The 20,786-nt window shown below is 43.6% G+C and overlaps 1 protein-coding gene across 1 annotated transcript in view; it reads right to left on the bottom strand.

The window, feature by feature from the left end:
* Positions 1 to 10,416: 10,416 nt before the first annotated feature.
* Positions 10,417 to 20,786, bottom strand: part of LOC148508651 (TSC22 domain family protein 3-like) — a 93,061-nt gene continuing 82,691 nt past the window's right edge. The window contains exons 2-3 of the mRNA XM_088444262.1: positions 13,653 to 13,704; positions 10,417 to 11,724 (exon numbers count right to left, since the gene is read on the bottom strand). Coding sequence (XP_088300388.1) covers positions 11,479 to 11,724; positions 13,653 to 13,704 — 298 coding nt within the window. The 3' untranslated portion in view covers positions 10,417 to 11,478. The remainder of the gene's footprint in view (positions 11,725 to 13,652; positions 13,705 to 20,786) is intronic.

A 20,786-nucleotide genomic window follows, 5' to 3' on the forward strand; every position in this document is an offset into this window, starting at 1 on the left:
AAGGAAAGGGATAACATGAAAAGCCCTGGTGCAGCAGTGTGCAATGCAAAAGAGCTGGAACCAGCCACTGCTCACCAGATGAAGGAAGGGAAAAACATCAGAAGCCCTGGTGCAGCAGTGTGCTATGCAAAAAAGCTGGAACCAGCTACTACCCACTAGGTGTAGGAAGGGAGCCCTGGTGCAGCATTGTGCAATGAAAAAGAGGTTGAACCAGCCAATGCTCACCAGGTGAAGGAAGGAAAATATATCAGAAGCCCTGGTGCAGCACTGTGCAATGCAAAAGAGCTAGAACCAGCCACTGCTCACCACGTGAAGGGAAGGGATAACATCAGAAACACTATTGCAGTAGTGTGCAGTGCAAAAGAGCTGAAACCAGCCACTTCCTACCAGGTGAAGGAAGAGAAAAACATCAGAAGCCCTAGTGCAGCAGTGCGCAATGCAAAAGATCTGGAACCAGCCACTTCCTACCAGGTGAAGGAAGAGAAAAACATCAGAAGCCCTAGTGCAGCAGACTGCAATGCAAAAGAGATGGAACCAGCCATTTCTCACCAGGTGAAGGAAAGGGATAATATCAGAAGCCCTATTGTAGTAGTATGCAATGCAAAAGAGCTGAAACAGCCACTGCCAACCAGGGGAAGGAAGGGGAAATCATCGGAAGCCCTGGTGCAGTAGTGTGCAATGCAAAACAGTTGGAACCAGCCACTGCTCACCAGGTGAAGGAAGGGGAAAACATCAAAAGCCCTGGTGCAGCAGTATGCATTGCAAAAGACCTGAAACAGTCACTGCCCACAAGGGAAAAGAAGGGGAAATCATCGAAAGCCCTGGTGTAGTAGTGTGCAATGCAAAAGAGCCGGAAACAGCCACTGCTAACCAGGTGAAGGAAGGGGAAAAATCAGAAGCCCTGGTGCAGCAGTGTGCATTGCAAAAGAGCTGGAACCAGCCACTGCCCACCAGGTGAAGGAATAGGAAAACATCAGAAGCCCTGGTGCAGCAGTGTGCAATGCAAAAGAGCTGGAACCAGCCACTGCTCACCAGGTGAAGGAAGGGGAAAACATTAGAAGCCCTGGTGCAGCAGTGTGCAATGCAAAAGAGCTGGAACCAGCCACTGCTCACCAGGTGAAGGAAGGGGAAAACATCAGAAGCCCTGGTGCAGCAGTGTGCAATGCAAAAGAGCTGGAACCAGCCACTGCTCACCAGGTGAAGGAAGGGGAAAACATTAGAAGCCCTGGTGCAGCAGTGTGCTAGGCAAAAAAGCTGGAACCCGCTACTGCCCCCCAGGTGAAGGAAGGGAGCCCTGGTGCAGCATTGTGCAATGCAAAAGAGCTGAAACCAGACACTGCTCACCAGGTGAAGAAAAGAAAATATATCAGAAGTCCTAGTGCAGCAATGTGCAATGCAAAAGAGCTTGAACCAACCACTGCTCACCAGGTGAAGGAATGGTAAAACATCAGAAGCCCTGGTGCAGTAGTGTGCAATGCAAAATAGCTGAAACCAGCCACTGCCCACCAGGTGAAGGAATGGAGCCCTGGTGCAGCATTGTGCAATGCAAAAGAGCTGGAACCAGCCATTGGTCAACAGGTGAAGGAAGGGGAAAACATCAGAAGCCCTGGTGCAGCAGTGTGCAATGCAAAAGAGCTGGAACAAGGAAGAGAAAAACATCATACACCCTGGTGCAGCAGTGTGAAATCCAAAAGAGTTGGAACCAGCCACTGCTCACCAGGTGAAGGAATGGCAAAACATCGAAAGCCCTGGTGCAGCAGTGTGCAATGCAAAAGAGCTGGAACCAACCACTGCCCACGAGTTGAAGGAATGGGAAAACATAAGAAGTCCTGGTGCAGCAGTGTGCAATGTAAAAAAGCTGGAACCAGCCACTGCCCACCAGGTGAAGGAAAGGAGCCCTGGTGCGCATTATGCAATGCAAAAGAGCTGGAACCAGCCACTGCTCACCAGGTGAAGGAAGGGGAAAACATTAGAAGCCCTGGTATAGCAGTGTGCAATGCAAATGAGCTGGAACCAGCCACTGCCAAACCACGTGAAGGAATGGGAAAACATCAGAAGCCCTATTGCAGTAATGTGCACTGCAAAATAGCTGGAACCAGCCAGGGCCGCCATCAGGGGGGGACTGCCGGGTCTGGAGTCCCGGGCCCGGGCAGCAAGGGGGGCCCGCACAGGGACAGACCTGCCAGTCATGCAGCAGGTGCCCCTTGGGAGTAATGGCCCGCAGGTATTCCCCGGCACATAGCAGATCCTTCTCACTGAGGATCCGCAGCGCCGGGCATCTGTCACAAGCATAGCCTCCTTTACTTCCTGCTGGCTGGCCCCTCCTCCAGACCAACCACCTGACAATGAGCACAGACAGTGACAGAGGTAAGTTAATTGGGGAGGGGTACCACTGAGAGACAGGGGTGGAGGAGGGTGGGCAATGATACAGAGGGAAATGTCTGGGGGGGGCACTTACAGATGAGGGGAATGTCTGTGTCTGGGGGGGCACTGAAAGATAGAAGGGAATGTGTGTGTGGTGGGGGGGGCATTGACAGACAGAGGGGAATCTGTGGTGTGGCACTGACAAACAGGGTGTGTGTCTGTCTGGGGGGGCACTGACAGAGTGGTGTGTGTGTGTGTGTGTGTGTGTGTGTGTGTGTGTGTGTGTGTGTGTGTGTGTGTGTGTGTGTGTGTGTTACTGACAGACAGGTGAATGTGTGGGGGGTCACTGACAGACAGAGGGGAGAGTGTATGTGTGTGTGTGGGGGGTCACTGACAGACAGAGGGGAGAGTGTATGTGTGTGTGGGGGGGGGTCACTGACAGACAGAGGGGAGAGTGTATGTGTGTGTGGGGGGGATCACTGACAGACAGAGGGGAGAGTGTATGTGTGTGTGTGGGGGGTCACTGACAGACAGAGGGGAGAGTGTATGTGTGTGGGGGTCACTGACAGACAGAGGGGAGAGTGTATGTGTGTGTGTGGGGGGGTCACTGACAGACAGAGGGGAGAGTGTATGTGTGTGTGGGGGGGATCACTGACAGACAGAGGGGAGAGTGTATGTGTGTGTGTGGGGGGTCACTGACAGACAGAGGGGAGAGTGTATGTGTGTGGGGGTCACTGACAGACAGAGGGGAGAGTGTATGTGTGTGTGTGGGGGGGGGGGTCACTGACAGACAGAGGGGAGAGTGTATGTGTGTGGGAGTCACTGACAGACAGAGGGGAGAGTGTATGTGTGTGTGTGGGGGGACACTGACAGACAGAGGGGAGAGTGTATGTGTGTGTGGGGGGGCCACTGACAGACAGAGGGGAGAGTGTATGTGTGTGTTTGGGGGGGTTACTGACAGACAGAGGTGAATGTGTGGGGGGTCACTGACAGACAGAGGGGAGAGTGTATGTGTGTGTGGGGGGGGTTACTGACAGACAGAGTGAATGTGTGGGGGGTCACTGACAGACAGAGGGGAGAGTGTATGTGTGTGTGTGGGGGGGATACTGACAGACAGTGAATGTGTGGGGGGTCACCGACAGACAGGGGAGAGTGTATGTGTGTGTGGGGGGGTCACTGACAGACAGAGGGAAGTGTTTGTGGGGAGGGTCACTGACAGACGGGAGTGTGTGTGTGGTGGGTCACTGAGAGAGGGGAATGTAGGGGGGATCGCTGGGAGAGAGAGGGGAATGTGGAGGGGATCATTGAGAGAGGGGAAAGTAGGGGGTGTCACTGAGAGAGGGGAATGTGGGGGGATCGCTGAGAGAGAGTGAAATGTGGGGGGATTGCAACTGGTACAATAAAGTTTTTATTTTTTTTATTGAGGCAAGGCACACATGACGCCATTACATCATGCACGCCGCACAACTGACAGAGGATCCGGCTGCAGCGCAAGGAGGAACAGCCAGAAGATACAGGAGAAGGTAAATGTCTGTGGGTTGTAGGGGGCAGAATAGAGACAGAGGGGTGCTGGCTAGGGAGACACTGCAGGGCTGGAGTTGCAGAAACACGGGGAGGTGGGGGGGCCCCTGCCTATTTTGTAAGTCCCGGGCCCCACGATTTCTGATGGCAACCCTGGAACCAGCCACTGCCCACCAGGGGAAGGAAGGGGAATCATCGGAAGCCCTGGTGCAGCAGTGTGCAATGCAAAAGAGCTGGAACAAGGAAGAGGAAAACATCAGAAGCCCTGGTGCAGCAGAGTGCAATGCAAAAGAGCTGGAACCAGCCACTGCTCACCATGTGAAGGAAGGGGAAAACATCAGAAGTCCTGGTACAGCAGTGTGCAATGCAATAGAGATGGAACCAGCCACTGCCCACCAGGTCAAGGAAGGAGAAAACATCATATGCCCTGGTGCAGCAGTGTGCAATGCAAAGAGCTGAAACCAGCCACTGGCTACCAGGGATGTAGTCTGGAACCCGACGGTCTAAATGCCGACCGCCGACTTCCAGACTGCTTTATCCTGACTAGGGACAAATGACAGGCATCTAAATGACAGCCGCGGGGGGGAGGGTTAGGTTTAGGGCTCCCGGGGAAGACTTAGGGTTAGGCACCCCCCGGGAGGTTAGGGTTAGGCTAGGGGGAGGGGGGGGTTAGGGTTAGGCACCCCCAGGAGGAGGTTAGGGTTAGGCACCCCCCCTGGGGACTTAGGGTTAGGCAGTGGGGAAGGGGGGGTTGGGTTTAGGCACTTAGAGGGGGGTTTAGGGTTAGGCACAGGGGGAGGTTAGGATTAGGCACCCCTAAGGAGGGTTAGTTTAGGTTAGTTGATACTTACCTTTAAGACTATCGGGATTTCCAGCGCTGTCGGGTAACCGCTGTCGGGAATTGAACCGCCGGCCATGCGCCCGCCGGTAATACATATCACACCTGGCCACCAGGTGAAGGAATGGGAATACATCAGAAGCCCTGGAGCAGCAGTGTGCAATGCAAAAGAGCTGGAACCAGCCACTGCTCACCGGGCGAAGGAATTGGAAAACATTAGAAGCCCTGGGGTTGTGGAGGGTGAAGAGTACCAGAAGCACTGAGTGTGTCAGCCCTCAGATGGGAGCTCAGAGTCAGGATGGGCCCCTGGCTGAACCAGGCCTGGTTCAACCAAAGAAGTCAGTTTTCTGTGCATACAACATTTTCTAAAATGCTGCATCATCTAAATGCAGAAATACTCAAAAATACTTAAGTCAATCTAACTAACGACTAGAATTGCAGAATAGCTGCTTACTGTAAACTAAAATGAGTTGTCCTCTTAAAAATATATAAATATGTTTTATAGCAATAATAGTGTGATTCTTACACAATGGATGTGATTAGGGGGAACCACTGCATCTTGTAACTATGGAAACTAAAAAATAAACAAGGCTAGACAAGCAAGGTCTATATGCATGGAAATTATCACTAATGTACTGATTCATCCACTGCTTCCAACGATTATGACAGGCTGGGCTGACTTAATCATAATAAGAGACAAATATATCCTGCAAAGCATTACTTATACGTGCCCTGACAATTCAGGATATTATCAACACTACACCAATAAAAAACTAAACGATTACTGATGTGTCAGCTGGAATTTAAATGACTATAATAGGACTTAATTTGTTTAGAATATAATTCTCATGAGTGTAGATTGCTGCTAAATGATAGCTTTAGTTTTGTTTGGGAACATAAAATGATCTGTAAAGCAAGAAAACACCTGAACATGTTCACAAAGGTGACAGCCTGTCATTATATTAACATAATTCCAAATCGTGTTCTGTATGTTGTGATTAACTTTGCAGTAACGTCTGCCAGTGTTTTGCAGCAGAACTGTAAAACCAGTCCTGTTGCCAAGTAGCAGAAATGTCGCCGGCTTTCTTATGTACTAAAAGACTAAAAGAGGTATTCTTTACAAGGGTATTGCTAGATACCAAAATCTCCCAAATCTTCAGCATAGTGTCCGGGGTAAGTTTAGAAATGTACTGTCTTACTTTTCTTTTATTGATTTCTTGTATCCTTGATAAGATTAAACCATTAAATGGTTCCAAAAAAAATCTCTTTCATTCATATATAATACCTACTTTTTTAAGATGATCCTCGGAAGATCTTGGGAAGGGGGGGTCTAGATGAAGGTGATGGGAGTGATGCCACTTTGACTAGCATCATCATGGATCTGTCCCCTGCAATGTGCTGTTGTGATTTGCATTACGCCATGGGCAAAGCAATGATGACTGGATTCACAGCAAATCACATCATGGTACCGTCCCACCCACTTCGCTGGGAACGTGGAGGAGGGATCTGGGAAGGTCGTCTCCCAGAACCTGGGAGAACTCATGTTTAGAAACCTCCAAGTATGAATGTTTACCAAATGTGTTTCCATGGCTGAATGACAACAGATGTAGTGAGGGGAGACAAGAGCAACGTTACCTAGCACATTTTACTTTTGCCATTTTAACACACTTTTAACTATAGCAATAATTACAGTACATATATGAAAGATCTTAATTACCTATAGTATTGGTTTTTCAATAGGACAAATTTTAAGCATGAAAGAAAAAAATAATTTTGTTTGTCATTGTTTTTATTTGCCAGGTTAACAACGCAGCAGCAAGGAACATTGGTCTACCTGCCATGAAATTTAAGGTGACCAAGTCTACCAGAGATTTGCACCATTATTATTTTTGCAGCTTGGTAGTGCTTCTCCTTTTCTGTATCCAAGATGTTGCAACAATTCCCTGGTGTATTCATCTATTGACTTGTTACTTATCCAGCATTTGTTAATGATCTTAGGAAACAGCAGTTCCTGCTCTATGATCATTGCCTTTGTTCATTGTTCTACTTTGATCAATAACATCACAAGATACAAAATAGAGTAATAATCATAATGTCATATATTACAGTGGCCTTTGTAAATGTGAACGCTTTGGAAATTGTAATGCTCTATTTGGCTCCTCGTTCATGTACATTTCATGGTTTACTCCACAGAAAAGAGTTTGACAAAAATCAGATGTCTGTCGGATTGCTGTAGTTTATTTATAGATATGTAGTTTGATATAGTAACAATAAAATTGCAGCAGTAAAAAAAACAAACAACTTTTTGATGAAACACCACGACTGTTAATGTTTTTGGCAAATGAGTCAAGTTCTTAAAAGGTCTGTTTGTAATCCCAAAATATTACAGTATCCAATAATGTTGTCCCATTCACTTGGACTAAATAGACTCACCCTGACATGTTTTTACTTCCTGTTACTGATGCATTTTCCCCTCAGTTTTATGGCTTTTCAAGCTTTATAAATATTTGTTTTACTATCAGACAGCATATATACTGCCACATTATTATTATTATTACCCTTCTCCTAAAGTTAAATAATAGCATTGCCTGGAAGAGAAATAGTCTTATAGGATATAAGTAATGGTTTCACAAACCTATATAATATTAAAGTAGTGTAAGCGGTATGTCACGTTTATATACTGGCCTCCTTTGTTTGTTACTGACAGATGAGAAAACCCGTTGCAAGCAGTAGTAGGTGAACTTTTGATTGTTGGTTGTTGAAAAAGACACTTTGAAACACCCCCATGCTAATAACCATATATTGTAAAAAACAGTTATTGTAATCATGTTATTGGGTCAACTCTAAACCAACTTCTGTATAAGAAAGTGAGTCTCACTTGTTAGTTTGCTTCATGGTAACACAGAGAAGCTCTGTAATGTTCCATAACTGAAGAAGTCAGTGCCTGGCAGCCATATATCAGTGTTTCATTGCTATTCAAGGATGGCTTAATGAGGTATCTTGGCCAAGAGGAATTGCGGCTTTGGCGGAAATACAAGCATGTAATAAATTGATCCCTGCTGAACAAAAAAATTGCCATCCTATCTAAAAATGAATGTAGCATTGCAGTGCTCTGTAAATCTGTAATTCGCTAGTAGTCAGCAATGACTTTTAGTTTTATAGCTATGTTTATTGAAAATACAGTTGAGAAAACAATAAATAAATCACAGTGTAATGAAAATATGATAAGATAGTTAATTGTGTATAGATCAGATATTTGCATCAAATATGCTAGTTGAATAAAAACTTGACATAAAAATGCACTGGCTTACTGTAACTGTCCCTCTTTAAAGATCTGAAATAAACAATTTAAAAATACAATGGATAGTCAGTGATATAATCTTCTTACAAGCAATACTATGGGGTCTATTCATGATGTTAATTATCGGGTCTGAATGGACCCCGATAATTAACATTCTAACCTGCCGAGGATGCCGGAGCAATTCATCATTGCTCTGGCGCGGAGACAGCTGATGCGAAAATCATCTGTCCCCACGAGTGGCTTCACTGATCCAAAAGGATCTTAGAGGTCACGCATGCGCACAAGAGCACCAACGTCCGACGGAAGGAGCCAGACAGGGGCGTAGGGATCCGAAAGGATCCCTCTTCACAAACCAGGACCCAAAAGGATCCCTCTTCACAACCCGGGACTCCTTCCCATAGGGAAGGAGCGGGTAGTGGGAGCACGCACCATCTGAAAATGGCGAATACTCCCGCAATCAAGCTCCGAAAATATTGTATTTTCGGAGCTTGATGAATTCTGTCCCCATACTAGTGTATGGGGACAGTGAGACATTCCTCCAGAGGAAGGTAAGCAGGAGATATCAGTAATATCTCCTGCTTTACCTTCTTGATGAATGGCCTGATAACTTAATTATTACAATTGCAGTTAAAATTTTTCATTTTCACCTACTTTTGTAGAGGTTTAAACATAGCTTAATCATAATACATTCTTAGTGTATTGCAGCGTGACGTTTTTCCTAAAATTCCTGTGCCCATGTATCACTGGAAATAGTGCTGTGTGACTTTGCATGTTATAACTGCTCTCTGTATTCAGGACAATGGCCACAGTTTGGCATAGTGCATTCACAGAGTACTTGTTTGTTCAATTTTATGTCTCTGTCCCTTCAGCTGCCCTGGCAACAGAGCAACAAACATTAAAGGATACAATCTTTCTCCTACCAGGGTGGAGTTAGTGATCTGTTTCACTATTTTCCATTCTTACAACACCCATCTTCATCTGCTGACGATCTTGTGGTGACTTTTTACCACAGAAATATAACTGCTAGAGAACACAGCAAGTTTACAGCACCACAACTGTGTAGAAAGTGTAAGCACAATGGCCTAATAGAATCACACAGATTAAGGGCTTATAAACAGCATTGAAAAACAACGCTAGCTAAAGCAATGACAAAAACTTGTACTTTGTGGGTTTGAACAAACATACTATGTGTATTTACTAAGCAATTCCATAACAGTAAATTGTATTTTTGACTAGCATCAATACTACTGATGTCAACACTGACTGAAAGCAGAGTGAACGCCTGTCGGGTGATGTGTGTACAGGTCCATTAGATTAGGTTATTTTTGGACTATGCATCGTTTCTGGATGTTTTTTTAAAGTACAGTATGTGCACATTCATTACATTTTCTAACATAACAAAGAGAGAAAATTATAGTATTTAGATTATGAAAGAACCCACAAATAGAGATTAGACTAAGGGGTATATTTACTAAAGTGAGAGTTTTAGAAGTGGAAATGTTGTCCATAACAACCAATCAGATTCTACATAACATTCAACTAGCCGATAATAGCTAAAATCTGATTGGTTGCTATGGGCAACATCTCCACTTCTAAAAACTCTCACTTTGGTAAATATACCAGAGTGTAAACCCAATCCCACAGACATGAACCTAAGCATATACATAGACTATATATTTTTTTTTCTATTTTTTTGCGCTTAGGAATTATGCCCAGAGACACACATATGTATGTTTGCAGCAAGCACAAGCTATTGTAAGTGCATCATAGTGAGATTGTGTGTAGGCCACAAAACCATGTGTTAGTTACTGTAACTAAATTACAATGAATCTGTTACTATAAACTGAAATACGATTAAAACAGGTTATCACCAGCCACTTGTAGGACAGATGTACACCTGTGAGAAATTATTAAGTATTAATCTTTTGTATTGTTCCGCTTAAAACGGTCACACCCATGTCCTAATAGTTAGGACAAAATACCCATTGACTGTAGTTTTCCATGTGCATTTGTGTTTCCATGTTCTTATGTTTTGCAAACTTTTATGGTGTAAGAGTCAATAAGACCCAGTGCCGGGCACCCAGACAGGGAGGAAAACGAGCATAGCAAAACCAGCAATGAGGTTCAGTATAATGAACGTGTTTTGTATAGCTCCTCTATCCCAGCGGTCAGCAAGCTGTGGTTCCCCAATTATTCCTTAACTATCAGTTAAATAATTACAGGTTGCAGATGATCTTCTATTTTATTATTACAAAACACTATCACTATATTCTCCTAACTTATAGTTACAATATGATCTCATATTTTATTATTACAAAAACACTACCATAACATTTGTTATAAATCAATATAACCGTCTGGAAGAAAAAAAACATACTCCTAGATATATATATATATATAAAAAAAAAAGTTTATTGCAGGATCCACTGAGTTATGTACATTGTAGATATCTTTGACAGTAATATTAAACAGAAAAAGATACTGATTCCATCGAGCCATGTAAGGTTATCGTCAGAAGTATTAGTGCTAAAGGCATTAATATTGCAGTAAAAAAAAAGTCCATAGTCTTTAGTTTTCCCGGATTTTAAAGTGTCGTGTGTGAACTTTTACAGAAGGTCCTTTTTAAGCCAATGTGCTCTGGCAAGAAGACAGATAAAAACCAGAAGGACATATAAATACAATCTAATCTAGACGTGTACAAAAAAGACAAAAAAAAGAAACACAGATAAAAGATAGTGTCCATATTAAATGTAGCATACTCCAAGCCTTCATTGAGACTTAATAACAACTGCTTAACCAACACTAAATATTATCTGTATACATTATGCTAAACAGCCCTGTGATATGTGGGGATTTTAAGAAGCCTCCACTAGCACTTACGAGGGCAATTGTTAGCCAACTAAAAACAGATTTCCATATCAAAGTGTTGAGGTGCATATCAAACTCTGCTTTGTTCTGCAACCGAATGGAGACACCTATTCTTCACCAGTCTCTTGTCCTCGGAGGTCATCATCCTCACTTTCTGCATTGGAAGAGTTTATGATGCAGCCAAACAGAGACAGTCCCTCTGACCAAACTTATACTCCATGGTTAGAGAACTCTTCTAGAGCGGTCTGTGGTCTCCTTCAGCAACTGCTGCTATTATCTTGGCTTTGCATTAAAAGCCTGACACCAAGAAAGGCATGTTCCATAGCGCACAAGCTCTCTCTGACTGGTACTCTTCTTGAAGAGTCCATTAATAGCTTCTCTCACTCTTCTCTTAAAGAAAAGACTTGCGAGGAAGCATGTACTAGCCCTGGTACATCTCATGGTGCCAGTTTAGGCTAGTCAACGACCCTCCAGGCCAAGGTGACACTTTAAAGAGGGGGGAAAAAAATTACATTTTTTTCTCATTTATCGAGGAAGATGAGTAAGAAAAGTTCAGTGGCTCTGCCCACTCCATAGACAGAGCCACTTAAACTGCAGATCCTGCTGAGCGTGGTAGGGATGAATGTAGAAAATCTAGGTTTGACATTCCTGTTGTTTCATCAGATGGAAGCCGGGACTGAAACTTCTTCATTTGCTCGGGACTGGCAAGGTTCTTCAGTAGACAGTTCTCCTTCTCAAGCTGAGAATTCTTCTCCACCAGCTCTTTGATTTGCTCTTTCAGGACTTCCACCTCTTCTCGCACTGCATACATAAGATGATTCTTTACCAAATCCTGTAGGAAACAGCAGTGAAAGGTCAAATTATATTGCTATACAAACAAATATTACCATGTTTCAGTAACCTACAGTATATACAGTGAAACAGCAGCTAGACAGATGCCCTACACTTTGTTAGACCAATGCAGTAAAGAAAGGCTTGTAAGGTCTGATCAAGACACACATGGTTTATTCTTCCATAGCCAGAGGGACCCTTATAAGTCAATACCTAGTTATTATATGATGAGTAAATTTAGATTTTTATACTGTACACAATTGCCACATCAATAATGCAGCACTCTATAGCATTATTCATCATTGCAAGAGAACATGCTTTATAAACTGTAATGCTGGGTCCACACTACACAATGTGTGTACCCAGCAATGGCACGATACATCACACCGTCCATACACACTGCACAATGCTGTGGACGATGGCGTGATGTGTAGTTCCATGCTGCATTTAGCATCATGGCACCATTCATCACATCGTCCCATCTGCTGTGCTGCATAGCAGATGGGACGATGCAATGAACGACCCGCGGGCACGCGCAATTGGGCGTACACACTATGCGATCCACACGATGTATCATTCTGATCCGTGTTGGAATGATATAGCGTGCAGTGGATCATGTACTGTGTATGCAGCTTTAGGGTGAGACTGAATTAAGTGTGAGTTGTCATTTAAGTGTGGGGGATTGTGCCCCTATTAAAAATTTTAGCTTCCGGTTAAGCAATTTGCTTTTTCAGAATTAGTAAATTTTTTACCATTACTGCTTTTAATTCTCTCAGTGTGGCGAGGAAATGTATAGTACAGCCGTGCAGCCTTTTTCATGTGTTCAAGATGGACTGGATGGAAACGTCCTTACACAAAGGACTCCATCGGGGAATCTTTTACTGATACCTTGAACACTGCAACAAATTCATAATGGTTTTCGTGCTACTTTATGGTATGAGACTAGATTGTTTATGTCTGATCCTTCTGTTCAGCTTATTTAAAAAGTGTTTTTGTCCAGTGGAGTGTTTGGGCCACAGGCGATCCCTCCCCCCCTTTCCTCCAATCCCCTTTATCTCTCCCACATCTTTTTCCTTCCCCGTTCATTTGCCTTTCTTTTTCTTCTATTTAGCATTTCAATGTAATATACTTATGTATTACATGGATTGTAATATTTCTTTAATATGATTGGTTATACTATTAGTTTTTACTTTATTATACAATGCTTGCAACATTCATATTTTCCTCTCTGTAATTACTCGCTGTAATTGTTTTTACATATTTTTGTAACCTATGTGCTAAAATCTTTCATAAAAAAACACTTACATTTTTTTTTCCATATGAACATAAGCACATTATTTTTATTTTATTAAGATTTCTAAGATCTCTAATTCAAGGATTGAGACCTTGAGGTATTAAAAGAAAAAGAAGGAGTTTTTGTTGAACGTGTACAAAAATGTCTGCAGTTTCCTTTCCAAGAGATGGGATTCCCACATACCCAGCCTGGCACAGTCTGCAGTTTACACTGCAGTCCTGATCTGTCCAATGAGATCCCAGAGTCTCTGTGGAGAAATCTGCTCAGCAACAGCAGCAGCAGCAGCAGCAGCAGCAGCAGCAGCAGCAGCAGCATATGTCCACATGGAAAACAGGGAGACCTCCAACTGGAAATCATTTCATCATATTAATGCACCTCAGTAATTCACTGTTAATATTTGAGTACAAATGCTCCCCAGATTCCAATACAAAGACTCTTCCTTGGTGCAAAGTGTAGTACAAATCTAAGATGTCACACTGTGTCATTGTAATGCAACAGTAAGGTTCACAAGATGCAGCCTTGTATTTTTAAGGATTCCTCGCATATACATTTCACCAAGACTTTCCCAGTTACCAAAATAAGAAATGGTGTCTAAAAAATAATTATAACTAGTTATGTGGGTGCATGACACTCACCATGGCTTGTTCAATCTTGTTATCTATTGCAACCACGCTTGCCCCTGATGCACTGTGGAAAAGAATAAAAAAAACTCTGTTAGTTACAGTTGTAATGAAACCTCTAAATAAATAGATAATAATAAAAAAGTGTATATATATATAACTACTGATGTAATAAGCTTCCTAATGCATGCTTTTGGCAAGGGATCATGTTACATGTGCATATACCCGAAGGGGTTAAACTGACAGCACAGACAAAGCAATAGTCTCCTGCAACCCTCTAACAAACAAGGAGGCGGAAACAGAGCTAGCTATTCCAGTCCAAACCAGGATAATCCTGCTGTAACCAACCCGCCATGGTCTCATGTTGCTCGGGCATGTATACAATACTACAGCACTATATAATGATACAATATTACTATACACAGATAAGCAAAACCACAATACATAGATATAAGGCTAAACGCAGCACAAGGTGCTCTGTAAATTCTATTGTTTGACTAGCCAATATTTCAACAATATTTTGTATGTATCAGTCAAAAAATATAAACTAATATATTATAATACATTACAGCAAGAAAACAGCTTGCTACATCCAGATTAGACACTAGGCAATTATTTATGTCAAATGAGCTACAAGAGTGTAAAGGCTGCTGTAATAAGCTGCAAGTGCAGACATATACAATAGGATTGAACCCCACTGTGCATACAGTATGCTGTGCAGTTGCAATTAATTCTTTTCTGCAAGTGGGAACAGTGCAAATCAACAGACATGGATGTAACGGCATCTGCAAAGCTTTACGGTGATAAAAATACATAAGCTGAATGCAAAACGTTATTACCTGTTATCCAGTTTAACAGATACGACGTCTGCCCCCAGAAGGGACGAGAAAAATGAAATGGAGAAATTGTGTAGTTCATACACAGCCACCTCCATGGGGTATTTACACATTCCTGTACTCATGTTTGCAGGAGGATATTTCTGTTTAAGCTTCCACAAGCAACAAAAAACCCTGCAGTTTTATATATCCTATACTGTATGCTTTGGTGTTTGAATGAAACACCCTGATCTGATCTTTAGACTTCAACTGCTGATGCCACAAGCTTGAGGCTGAGTGCTTGCTATTTCAGTGCTCCACGCCCTTAAATAGCTGTGGGCGATGACATCATATGGTGTCACCCCCCCATATGCAAAGTAGGATGACTTCGTAATACACCCCCCTTCTCTAACCCACAGAGCTAATAAACAAGCCCTGTGCAATACACTTGCAAAATAAGTCACATAGTGTTTATCTTCAGAACATACAATTTTTTTGGATTAGTAAATGAGCAATGAACAAAATAAGATCTGAGCCAGCATGGGAATAATCATATCTTGCCTGTAATATACACTACCTAGTACAGGGCCTTCATTTCTTCAGCAGGTAGATTTTTTTTTCCTGAGAAAAATATTTGAAGTAATGTAATGCCAGGAAAAGATGAGACTATAAATACAAAGTCTCCTATTACACTGCTTCATTATTTTTATTCTAAAAAGAGAATATTTTAACCTATTTTTTTCATCCAACTATAAACATTTCTGACACAAAAAGAGATAAATGATGTCACCAAGTAAAACAATAGTCTTTATGCTGACAATTTATTTTCCCTGTGCACTTTGAACAGCATTGCTATTTTAATTGTAAAAACACGGAAGAACAACTATAAAAAGCAACACGCTAACAAGTAAGGGGCGGGTGCAGAGCTGAACGTGCGCCCACCTGCGTGTATCTACAGTAGCATGGATTCGCCCTGTGCATGCTCCCAATATGGCCGCATTTCTATTGAATCTACCCATAAATACATGCCCGTCTATGTGCAATACTGATGGCTAGTAGCCAGCATACTGCATATGCTAAATTCACAGACGGATTACATCTTGGTATGAAGGCATCTCTGCCTATGGGCGAATATACGCATTTATAATGTGCTCGCTTCCTCAGCAACGTAGGCCTGATTTATTTATAACTCTACATCAGGCCCTAAGTGTATGAAGTATAATGTAAGGATGGAATCGGTGTGTAATGCCAGCGGCTGCACCCAATCTTACATCAGGCCCTAAGTGTATTTAGTATAATGTAAGGATGGAATCGGTGTGTAATGCCGGCAGCTGCACCCAATTGTATCATTTTACATCAGGCAGGCATTATTGTATAATGGCAAGTAGTACATTCGGATGTCATTTTTAGGGATCTGCAGCCGCCTCCAGTATGTAGATGGAATCAGTGTTTGTCAGGTTACTGACTCCACCGTTTTACCAGTACTGGCATATATATTCTACGTGATATTTTCCATAAAAAAGAAATAATGCAGATATGCCCACTTAATGCTAATATAATGTTAATAATAGTGTCCAAAAAATAAACATCACCTGATATTACACCTATGCACATATCTACAGGTGTGACTGCTCGTGGGCATTGGGCCTGATTCAGCAAGGAACGCAACTGAGAATGCAATAGCGATTACGCATGCAGTTCAACTGCGATAGTATGCTAATCCATTGCGATCGCAATGCCGCCACTGCACTACATAAGGACGCCCACTTTACTTAGCACATATCGTAATGTTTAGCAGGGCTGCAAAAACATCGGTACAATCGAGTACCATCGCAGCCTCACGCACACTTGCACAAGCCCTGACCTTTCTCAGGAATTGCTAACTTCCACGCACGCTATCAGACCTCTGCGTAGGCCATCACAGTACAGTAGACAATTTATGCACGCCCCTGCAATGGCAATCAAACGCACTGGTACGCCTGTGTTTCACTGACCACCCCCTGTCACCACCCACAAATGCTACTTCCTGTCAATCACTCTGCAATGGTTCTGCATACGCACGTGCAGAACGCAATAATCAGCCGTTTAAGTGCGTATTAGCAACTGCGTTCCTTGCTGAATCAGGCCCATTAGCAAATAATCTACAAAATGGCTTATTTTACCCTGGTTTTCATATGAAAGCTTAATCAATACATGACAAGCTCAGATAGATAGACAGACAGACAGACAGGAGAGATAGCTGATTATAACAATATATATTTTGGCTCTACTTCCCTGCCTCCCTGTGTCATGTCAGTAAGCACAAACCCTTCAGCTTATGTAGTGCAAGGATAATATGTCGTTTTATGCAAGCCATTGTTAATCACGTACTACAAAAACATTTGCCATGAATATTTACATGTATGGATAGTAAATAGATAATAGGTGGAGTTTGTCTTGTTTCATTATATAAAACACACACCATCCTCTATGGTGACATTACATTCCACAATTGCAGGTTGTTAATGAGGAGTGGAAAGAGACAAAGGGGTCAATCCTATTCCATGTGAAGGCTGCGAGTTTCTGTTGCAACAGTGTGAAAACGTCGGCAACAGCGCCGCACCTCATACCCTTTGCGGCCCGCTCCGAGCCCCAATTCGCTTCATTTTGCTCAGAGCTCTATGGGGCTGTAAGCACTTTTAGGTGAATCCGGGCTGCCGTCAAGTGCGGCCATTGTCATGATGACTCGCACCTGTAAGTACATCGCGTACAATTGGATTTACCCCAAAGTTTTAATCACCTTTATACTGTAAGGAGGTGTTTTATGGAGCCCTGCAAAACTGAGCTTTCACTTTGCAGAGAAAGAGAGTGGAAAGAACAAAATTAGGATATGGGGGTGGAAGGGATCCCTTGGTTTGCAAAAGGGCTCCATTTACACTCACTCCACAAAAAAAATACTTCCATTTTGCACAAGCTCTGAGCTAACAAGAGAAGAGGTCTCATCCTATAGTCTTAATGGGTGGGGAGCATTTTGAATCTCCCAGTTCCACTTCTATGGTGAAGTACATTTCTACGTGCATCTTTCTCCATGTAAATAAAATAATAAAATCTTAAATATTAATAAAATCGTAAAGCTCACTAATGTGACACATGCAAAATCAAAGAGATCTGCAGTGTGCAACCACTGCATTTTGTATTACCAGTGCACCGTGAAAGTGACAGCTATCCCTCCCCCACACGCTCTGTGTCCGGCGTTCTGCGTTCCTGGACATTAGTCTGCATTTCTCATTACGTTGTACTATGGTCCCTTGCTCCCTCTACTGGCCTCTCCCAGCAACTACAACTACACAATCCTCACCAATGTCATGTTTACACTTGGGCTGATATAAGAACACTCTGTTCTCTTCTGATATCTATGGTTTAGCCAAAACAATATTGAACCCAGAGAGATTGTAACTTTCCAAACAAACCAGATACATTCTGTTATTTCACGGGTGTGGCTGTCCACAATATGACCTCATTTAAAAGCAGACTGTCTAAAGTAGTTTTACACACCTTTGCACTTTTTTTATTTATAGCATTTAAAATTTTTCCATGAAGACATTTCACTTATTTACACTGTAATAAATACATATTAGAATAACCAAAACAGCACGTTCACTTCTATTATGCAAGGTCTTTTACTTCATGTTATCCTTGGCATAAGTAGGGCAGGGAAGTGTAAATAGAGTACATACATGATTCATCAATTATGGACAACTGATATACACAGATGGCACATGGACATGATATAGCTCTAATGAGGATCCCCAGCAGGGGCGTATTAAGAGAGGAGGGCCCGTGTTCACTCCCTGTCCGGGACCCCCTCCTCTCTCCCCAGCTGCCATCAGCGAACTGACAGCAGCAGTAGACTCCGGGCACTAGTCTGTGCCTGGAGTCTACTGTGCATGCTCAGGTCCCCGCAAAAAATGGCGCGGCAGCCATTTTCCCGGTGATTTCCTACAGTGCATGCAAAAAGCGCTGGAAAAATGGCGGCGGTGGCCATTTTCTGCATTTTGTGTAGCTCTACTCCGTTAGACTTCGGAAAGGTAAATATAAAAAAAAGTGTGTGCGGTGCGGGCCCCCCTTGGGTGTGCGGTGCAGGCCCCCCTTGCAGCCATTATAAATATGCCCCTGATCCCCAACACCAGAATAGTCATTTCCTACTTATGAGGTCTGCTTCCTACAGTAGTTATTGATAAATCATATCACTATGCACTCACACAACCCATAGTAGTAGGACAGCAGTGTGACCTAACTATCACATTAGTGGGCAGGGCCGGCTCTGGGTTCTCCTGTGCACCCCGTGCCCGGGCTGATGGCATGCGGCATGGCACTTTGGCAGTATCCATTTTAATGTTGTTATAGTAATGCATTGGATGCACGCACTCTGTCATCCAATTTCAGGGTTACGGAGAATGCTCCTTGACCAAAGACACATGTTGGAAGTACTGTAGGTAGATGCAACCATTTGCTAGATTACCATTGTGGTTTATAAAAACATAATATCTCATGGGCGCCCTCACTCCTTCATGTCTTTACATTCTTGTGATTGGTCTATTTGCTGTTTGGGGCCAGAAAAGAAGGAATGCTGCCATCATCCATACATCAGGATTAATGCTAGTCACATGTCAGGTCACTGAGGCAAACAAGTGGGCACAATGCCCTGTCACCAAGGGCCATATTTACAAGGCAGCTGCTTATGTAAGTAAGCCATCGCTTCTTTAAAGTCGCACTCACAATGTGAATAGCCAAATATTCTCTGCAAAGCACTGTGGAATATGTGTGCGCTATGTATAATCGGTAATAAATAAACACAGATTTTGCTAATTGGAATTAAAAAGCAGCATAACAATGCAAGTGACAAGCAAATTGTCTGTATCTGACACCTTGTGGTACAAATCAGTAATGCACGTGGAGTATCTGCATAGTGCTCACCTGTCATGTATTTCTCAATATAAATTTTGTTTTATTTTTTCCCACACAAAAACAGAGGAAAAAAGACTTCACAATCCAAACAAAGACAAAGGCCCTCATTCAGAGCCGTACGCTCTGAGCAGAGCGCACGCTCTGAATGAGGGCCGGGCTCCATTTTCATGGAGCGTCCTCCTGGACGCTCGTATAGCTGTGGGTCACCACCCACAGGCTATACGAGCGTGCTTTTTGATGGCCGCGATGGTCGAGACCATCGCGACCATCGAAATTGCGAGCCGGAGCCTGCGGTTGAGGTTTTCAACCGCAAGCTCCGGAGTGATTTTGGCTCTATCAGAGCCAAAATCACTCCCACTGACATCACTAGTGATGTCAGTGGGCCGGCTTCTGACGGGAGGCGTTCCCGTGGGAACGCCCCCGTCAGGGAGGCACGCCCCCGGCACGCCCACCAAAGGGGGCGTGCTGTCAATCAACATTGACAGCACGCCCCCTTTGATCGGACACAACGAGCGAAGGACTTTCCTTCGCTCGTCGCGTCTGGCGCATGCGCACGACAGAGCTCCCTCCGTCGTGCGCATGCTCAGTGCATAACATCGACCCACTTGCGAGCGGACAGCCGCTCGCGAGTGGGTCTGAATCAGGCCCAAAGACATCTGTGCAGCTGATTGCAGCTTTATAGGCAGCACACAGGAGCCTACGGGCCTGATTCTGAGTAGCACCCAACAGTGACATATACACAAATGGTGAATGTTTTTCAATTGCACATGCATGTAAGGGCCTGTTGCAGAGATGGACGCAGCACCAGTATTTACTATTTACGCAGTTGAACAATGTTTTGATACTGCGCAAACAGGAAAAGTCCAGAAATCCCTTACTGCGCACACACGAACCAATGTGTGCGATACCGTTGTTAATTGCGTACAGAAATGCTGACACAAGAGATGGGTTTGTAATCCCTGAGAGAATCAGGGTGGATACTGGAAGGTGACCTAAAGTGATCGCAAGGATGGGATGTTTCATAGGCTTGTTATACGAGTGTCACGGATTTGTTATAGGAGAGTCACGGGCTTGTTATAGGAGTGTCACGGCCTTGTTATAGGAGTGTCACGGGCTTGTTATAGGAGTGTCAGGGGCTTGTTATAGGAGTGTCACGGCCTTGTTATAGGAGTGTCACGGCCTTGTTATAGGAGTGTCACGGCCTTGTTATAGGAGTGTCACGGGCTTGTTATAGGAGTGTCAGGGGCTTGTTATAGGAGTGTCAGGGGCTTGTTATAGGAGTGTCACGGCCTTGTTATAGGAGTGTCATGGGCTTGTTATAGGAGTGTCAGGGGCTTGTTATAGGGGTGTCACGGGCTTGTTATAGGAGTGTCACGGGCTTGTTATA

Source organism: Taudactylus pleione, unplaced genomic scaffold, assembly GCF_031769625.1.
Source record: "Taudactylus pleione unplaced genomic scaffold, aTauple2 ptg000352l, whole genome shotgun sequence".
Taxonomy (NCBI): Eukaryota; Metazoa; Chordata; class Amphibia; order Anura; family Myobatrachidae; genus Taudactylus; species Taudactylus pleione.